General features: G+C 36.8%; 1 protein-coding gene across 1 annotated transcript in view; it reads left to right on the top strand.

Annotated features, from left to right (window-relative positions):
• Positions 1-7,685, top strand: part of EYS (eyes shut homolog) — a 660,788-nt gene that overhangs the window by 323,749 nt on the left and 329,354 nt on the right. The window contains exon 24 of the mRNA XM_042829470.1: positions 1,059-1,302. Coding sequence (XP_042685404.1) covers positions 1,059-1,302 — 244 coding nt within the window. The remainder of the gene's footprint in view (positions 1-1,058; positions 1,303-7,685) is intronic.

The following is a 7,685-nucleotide window of genomic DNA, read 5'->3' as shown; positions in this document are numbered from 1 at the left end:
ATGTGGCACCTAAAGATATGGTTAGTGGGAATGGTGGTGTTGGGTTGATGGATGGACTTTGATGATCTTAGAGGTCCTTTCCAACTTTAGTGATTCTATTATTCTTTAACGTAGCTAGAAACGATGATGATAAAATTATTGACAAGCCCAACCATAAATGCCATCAGTTATTGGAAAATGTAGCATACAGGGTTGATTATGTGTCAGATTATATAACATCAGAGATGCTTGCCTTTCAGGGATGAGGTTATACATATTTTAAATACCTATCCAAATGCAGGAGATCCATCTACGTTAGCAAAGTCAGCTCTCTCATTGTGTAGCTCACTAGTTCATTTACAGCAGAAGTGAAGATAAAACGAACATAGGCTGGATTCAGTGTATACTTATTTCACACCTCAATAGTGCATTTAATTCACATGTTATTGCTGTGAAATTTTTAATGTATTATTAGAAAGAATATTTCAGACTTCCCATGAATTGTTATCCTCGATAAAATTAAAGCTCCAATTTAAAACTGCTGCTACACTTCTATTTTTCAAAGAGTAAACTACAAACCAAATTTATTAAAATGGTGCTGTATGAAGATTTGCTAACTGGCAACAACTAATGAAATACAAAAGAAAACATATCTTTGATTTGACAATCAGCAATTCGTAGGTTTTCAGACAGCTAAGTCAGTACAGTTCTCTGTATAACTATATACTAACTTCTTAAATTGAGGTTGCACCTTTATATAAAAATGATTATTTTAATTGGCAAGACCAGTATCTTTGATACTTTACAAATACACATTTGTGGGGAAACAACTTTTATTGATAATTTGTAGTACTGAGTGGGAATAAAAAATACCATTTAGCTAAAAATTTAAATGTACAACTATGCTATTAAATTACTTGAGCAATATTTTCCAGTTGATTAGATTTGCTTTTGAAAATGTGAACATTTTAATATAAGCAAACAACACTTTAGAATCAAAAGAAAGCAATAATTTGAACTAGCATGACTATGAAATGCAAATTGACTTCAAAAATGGCTTTTTAAAAATTCTCTTTCAGGGACGAAGCTGTGAGCTTAATTACAATGATTGCCTTATACAATCCTGCTCCAGTGGGTTTCTTTGCGTTGATGGAATAAACAATATCACCTGTTTACCTACTATCCTCCAAAGTAAGAAAACAGAAATGGCTGAATTTCCTACTGAAATTTTAGATAATGACCTTCCAGCAGCATTAGCAGTATCTATGGAACTTTGGTCTAAACATGGTATTCCTGATTTTCATACAGAAGAGGTGGCCCAAGGTAAGAAAATTGTGCTTTGGAGTCGTGTTTATATCAAGTTTTTTTCCCTGCTTGTGCTTTTGTTTACATGGTAAGAATATTGTATTTTATTTTATTCTTCAGCATGTTGTTTTTTGCTTCCTATACTATTCTTTGTTCTTGTAATTTAATCCATTGTCCTTTCTTAATTACACGTTTATACATAATTGGAAAATTGCTTTTTCTCTCATGAACATTCTTCTCCAACATCTTGCGTACCCAACAAGGAAAACTGCACTTGCTCTTAGATTGGTTTTCTGTTTGCTTTCTTAAAGAGTAAAATTTCATGTGCCTCATATAATGCTCAGCTTTTTCTGACCCTAATGCCAGTCTTCCCTTCTTTCCTCTGGAATACTTTACTTTACTTTCTGGGAACTTTGTTTTTCCTTTTCAAGTTTACATATTTTCTGAGTGCTTATTTTTCTGTACATCTAGATAGTTTTGCACTAAAAATGTCAGGAACGAGCCTCTGCTATTCTGACAGTTTTTAGTGTGATTTTTGGGGAATCCCAAAATTGTCCCTATTTTTTCTTTTTTTTTAATATCTTAAGTAAACACCAGCTGTAACAGTTTACTTTGAAGATTGCATCTTCACTGTCACACAGCACGCAATGTCTTTGTCCTTATCCTTTTTTTTTCAGAATTATTTAATATAAACTCTTTCAAAGTATTTACTTGTATAAGTAAGCCAGGATTTCTGTTTTCATTTTTATAAGTTTAACTGAGTATTTGATTTCTGTACAGACTAGTCTTTTTGAAGGTATACCTTAAAAGTTGTTTGTTATGTCTAATTAATAGGTAATCTTCCTTCTTGATGTAGGTAATGAGGCTGACAAAAAATACAGTTACTAAATGCAGTTGCATCTGTACCTCTTCCAGAATACCATGTCATCTACTTTGCTGGTGTTCTCAACGGATAAGATGTGTAATTCATTCATTTTATATTGATTCACAGGAGCAATGGATTTTGAAAATTTAATACTTCTGCTCTGAGGTGCACCATTTGTTCTGGTGCTGGCCCTCATATAAAATATGAATAATGGGAGGGTTTGCATTTACTCAGCTCTTGAGGTCACTAAAACCATTTCTATGCTTTTATTAAAAATATGATTTACAGAGTTGTATTTGCTATATAATACCTTGGTAAGACTGCATGAGGTTTTAGTGGTCACGTAATATGCTGCACAATCAATCTGCTTGGGCGTTCATTTTTTTTCTCCCTTCCCTTTTCCTTCCCATCTCCTTCTCTTCTTCTTTCTTAACATGTTTACCAATATATATCTAAAAAAGCACACATTTTTAGCTGAGGGATACTTCTGATTACCAATCTGGCTAAGCTAAACTATAAAATAGAAAGACTAAGTATCACTTCAGAGTTAAACTGTGTTTAAGATAGAAAAATCAACAGATGTTACCTCTTCACGCGTTGTTTTGCTGTTCAGCCCAGTAAAAACAAAGACTAATATCACACCTGTACCACACGTGGCTACCAATACTTTCACAGATATAAGATAGTACTTCTTTCCCAGTATATTTATGATATTCATTTATCATTATTCATTTAATTCATTTATCACACTTTCTGTTTCTCTTACACAGCTTTAATTGCTAGAGCAGCACCAGGCTGTTCCTTTGTCTGCTGGAGACACAACTTCAGTAATTAGTAACATTCCAGATACTTCAGGAGAATTAAATAGCGAGTCATTGGTCTCCCATGGATTACAGTTTACTACTTCTACAAGCGTGCCGTCAGTTCTCTCTTGGTTGTTGCAAAATGAATCCTGAAGAATTATCAGATGTCTTTTCAGGATCAGAAGAGCAATAAAGATTGCAAAGTCCTTCAATAATTTCTGATTTGCCTACTAAGATATTTATTTAAAAACAGAAATCTCTCCTTACTTCGTTAGTTATTCATGAAACTCAAATGCAAACATCTCTTCCTAGTTAATATCTAGCTATTACTTTTCATCCATCAGCCAGACTTGCAAACATTAAATCACAGTCTACTGATTCTTTAAGTGAATTAAGCCGGATATGAGCAACATACTCTTTGACTGGAATAAAACTCTTTGATGTATTCCCAGATCAAATTCTGCACAGCAAACAGTCTCCATTTTATGAGGCATTTTAGGTGTACTCAGAAATATTAAACAGCTGGTATGCACTAATGGGAGCTACTGCTATTACTTCTGGGTATTTATTTTCTTCATCAAGCAGAATAACATCATCAGTGGAGTTCATAGAAATTCATCCTCGTATCCCACTGCAGAAAATACACACACTGATAAGACTGTCTCTGCTGCCTTTATCTTCACAAGAATCATATACTCAATTTCTATCTACTGCCTATAGAAACCTCAGTTATAGACCTACTGGTTGAATATCCTAAAAAAGTTTAATTCCCAGTATTTTGTAGTGACAGGTAATGTTACTCAGTTTTATCTGTACAAAGTGTCTGCAAATATAAATTCATAAAATATTAGTAACAAAGTATTGATTTTTTACAAGCTATCCTGTTTTAAGTTCCCCTTGCAAGATATTAGCAACACTGTTCTGCAGTGCATGAACTGAGCAGACACTGTCGTTCATGTTAAGGAATTTCGTATGAGTGTAAACACTTTTATCAAGACTTGACCACATATCTGCAGTGGGCTCAATTTCAGGCCTTCACTAACGTTAATGTCCATTCTTGAGTTTCTTGTATCTATTCAGACAACTTTTTGAAGTGATGGAGCACTTTTAAATCAAGATAAAAGTGTCCATCACAGTTACATGGCACTTGAACGGAGCAGCTCGTTCAATGGATATGACACCTTAAAACTCTTTCAGAAATAAGGTCATATTTAAAAGAACATACGAAAAACTATGAGTTCTAGAATTAAATATGAGGTAATACTGATTAGTTTGCACTATTTTTTAAATACTGATCCTTTATAAAAATACTTAATACAAAATGAATACAAATCAACAGAAAGAGAGGCTTTTGATCCTCCCCCTCTACTCTGCCCTGGTGAGGCCTCATCTGGAGTACTGCATCAGTTCCGGGCTCCCCAGTACAACAAAGACAGGGATCTCTTGGAAAGAGTCCAGCGGAGGGCCACAAAGATGGTGAAGGGCCTGGAGCATCTCTCCTATGAGGAAAGGCTGAATGAACTGGGTCTGTTCAGCCTTGAGAAAAGAAGACTGAGAGGGGACCTGATCCAGGTCTATAAATATCTAAGGTGGGGGGGGCAGAACGGCAAGGCCAGACTCTTTTCAGTGGTGAGTGGAGACAGGACAAGGGGAAATGGCCAGAAACTGCAGCACAGGAAGTTCCACACCAATGTGCGCAAGAACTTCTTTACAGTGAGGTGACGGAGCACTGGAACAGGCTGCCCAGGGAGGTGGTGGAGTCTCCCTCTCTGGAGATGTTCAAGACCTGCCTGGATGCCTACCTGTGCGACCTGCTGTAGGGAACCTGATTTGGCAGGGGGGTTGGACTCGATGATCTGTGGAGGTCCCTTCCAACCCCTACAATTCTGTGATTCTGTGATATTCAGTATTTTGGCTTTCCTTGCTTGAGGCTTTATTTAGGAGAAAGGAAAAAAAAAAAAAAAACATAGAGGGGTGTATTATTTAACTAATTAAAATCACTTAGAAAAATTAAAATGTATTCTCGGCTATGAATGTGTAAAGAGGTTTCAGAAGAAGATTTTTATTTCCCTGTGAGTGTTTGTCCATGTAAATTCCATTGCCGATGTGCATACATAAGTAAACAGATAAAATTCTTTCTGTCAGAAACACGCTTATGCTCATGAGGCCAAGTTGTCCAAGCAGGTCTTCTTTGTTCTGTATTACCAGTTGGTCAAGATATGAATCAACACAGAAGTTTGAAATCTATTGAATAATGCAGGCTTAAGATGGAGGGAGGGGGCATCCATAACCTCACTGGGCAACCTGTTCCGTGTCTCATCAGCCTCCCAGTAAAGAATTTCTTCCTAAAAGCTAGTCTAAATCTATCTACCCCCTTCCAGTTTAAAACGAATTCCTCCTCAGCTTTCCTGTAGGCCCCCTTCAAGTACTGGAAGGCTGATATAAGGTCTCCTCAGAGCTTTCTCTTCTCCAGGCTGAACCAGCTCTTGTAGGGGAGGTGCTCTAGCCCTCTGATCTTCATGGCCCTCTTCTGGACAATGTTAATCATCTCTGTCACCCTCTGCTGGACTCTTTCTAAGTGATTCCTGTCTTTTTTGAACTGGAGAGACCAGAACTGGACACAGTATTCCAGATGTGACCTCACTGAGGCGGAGTATATGGGATCGACTCCTTGACCTTCTGGCCATGCTGTTTTAATATATCCCAAAATACTATTGGCTTTTTTGACCATGATGGCTAGGATTAGTCTGCTTTCTATCAAGGTCTTCTACACATGTCCTTCTCTGCAGTGCTCCTCTCCAGCAGGTCAGCCCCTAACCTGTACTAATGCACTTCCCCAGGTGTAAGACTCTAGGCTTGTTTTTGTTGAACTGCATCAATTTCCTCTCTGTCCAAATCCCAAGTCTTGTTAAATGGCAGCACAGTCTTCTGCTGTGTTAGTTACTCCTCCCAGCTTTGTATCATCAGCAAACTTGCTGAGGGTGGACTCTGTCCCTTTATCCAGGTCAATGAAGATATTGAACAAGACCAGACCCAGCACTGATCCCTGGGGAATCCTGCTAGTTACTTCCAGCTAGACTGCACCACTGATCATAACCCATTGAGCTCTGCCAGTCAGCCAGTTCTCAGTCTGCCCCACTGTCCACTCATATAACTCTTCTGTGTATAATCTTCTTCTCTTCGTTCTGTTTTTGGAAAAGGAGGTGACTGTTAGGCTGACTTTTCTGTTGAAACTTGTGGATAGCAAAGGTCACGTGTCTAGAAGACTCAAAAGAGTATAACCAGAAATCAGCGTTAACAACACATCTCAGAGAACTAGAGCTTCTACACATACAATAAATGGTTTTACTTCTATTATTTCTGAAGACTAAAATGCTTAATAATCATACTTCATTGAACTGGATTTTCATCCTTTGACTGTACCACATAGTGCTATTGCCTAAGGGCTATATTATATATGGAAAGCGTATGTTATAATACATGTTAGTCTTTTCCAAAACTGTGTGACATGCAAAGGGATATATGAAAATGTAATTAGTAATAGTCAAATTGGCACATACTACAAAGCTTCTTATAAAATCTTTCTCTGACAATTTTTTTGTTTCTTGCTCCTATTCAGTTCTTAATAATTAAACGCTCTTAGATGAAAGCAAAATTCAATGCTTTCTTTGTTTTCTGCACACAGATTCCCATAAAAAGAAATGCTTTTCCATCCTTCTTAATTAAGTTCTGTCCGTTTATATGAAGCAATAGGTGCTGAGGTTTCTGAAAAATGTTGGGTTTTTTTTTTTAAGCTTTTGCTTTGTAATTCTGTTTTATCATATTGGTTTGTGTCTGTTACATTCACTAGAGTTGCTATCACTTTCATGACTATTTTAAACTTTATTTTTTATCAGGTCTGTCAGATAGCATTATTCAATCCATTATGTTTAGTTTCCCTGCTCTCAGTAGCTGTAATCATATGCTAAGTTTAAAAGCATCTTGTTATATCTGATACATCAAGGAAGGAAATAATTTTAACATGGTTAAGATGCCACCTGTGTAGATCAATGTGGAATTTCATGCTAAGTGAGTGCATTGAAACATTCACATTTTTGTACTGTATCTGTAACTGCTGGAAGCTTCAGTTTGGGAGCTTTCCATATTTTGATCAGAAGCAGTCACTATCCCAAGTGGATACCAACCAAGCACCCATAGACAAGTTAATGTAAGCCTGGCCCATTTCTGTTTTTCTTCAAGTGCAAACTGCTGCCATGCAAGTGAAAGCATTTTTACAACCTGTAACTTTGATGTGTTTTGTTTTTTTTTTTTACTCTGCTTCCTCCTCAGACTTGGGCAAGCAAAACAATGTACACGAGTGTTATAACATTAAAAGAAAAAGAAAAAAAAAAGTAAACAAATGAAAAAGACTGTTTTGTTTTGTACATAATTTCTTAATTTCTAAGTTTCTGTATGAGAATGAAAATGAATACATGAATATTCTGCAGTGTGCAAGGGCTCCTCCAAAAGTAACACTTCTTATTTGTATTGCTTGCCTGTAGTGTCAGAGGCAGATGGTGGCATGGCAGTAGAGGTTGAACCTTCCCACCATTATTCCATTACATGTTGTTGCCATGTGACAGATGACAGCAGAGCAGCAGTCTGACAAAATGGCATCTGACATGGAAGTGCATATGAAGCAAAGGGGTGTTACTGAATTTCTCCAAATGGAACAAAAATGCCCCTATTGACAT

The sequence above is a fragment of the Centrocercus urophasianus genome, unplaced genomic scaffold (genome assembly GCF_019232065.1).
Source record: "Centrocercus urophasianus isolate 14NV4802_14NV808 unplaced genomic scaffold, USGS_Curo_1.0 seq_10, whole genome shotgun sequence".
Lineage (NCBI taxonomy): Eukaryota > Metazoa > Chordata > Aves > Galliformes > Phasianidae > Centrocercus > Centrocercus urophasianus.
This window is presented reverse-complemented; position numbering and strand designations above follow the sequence as displayed.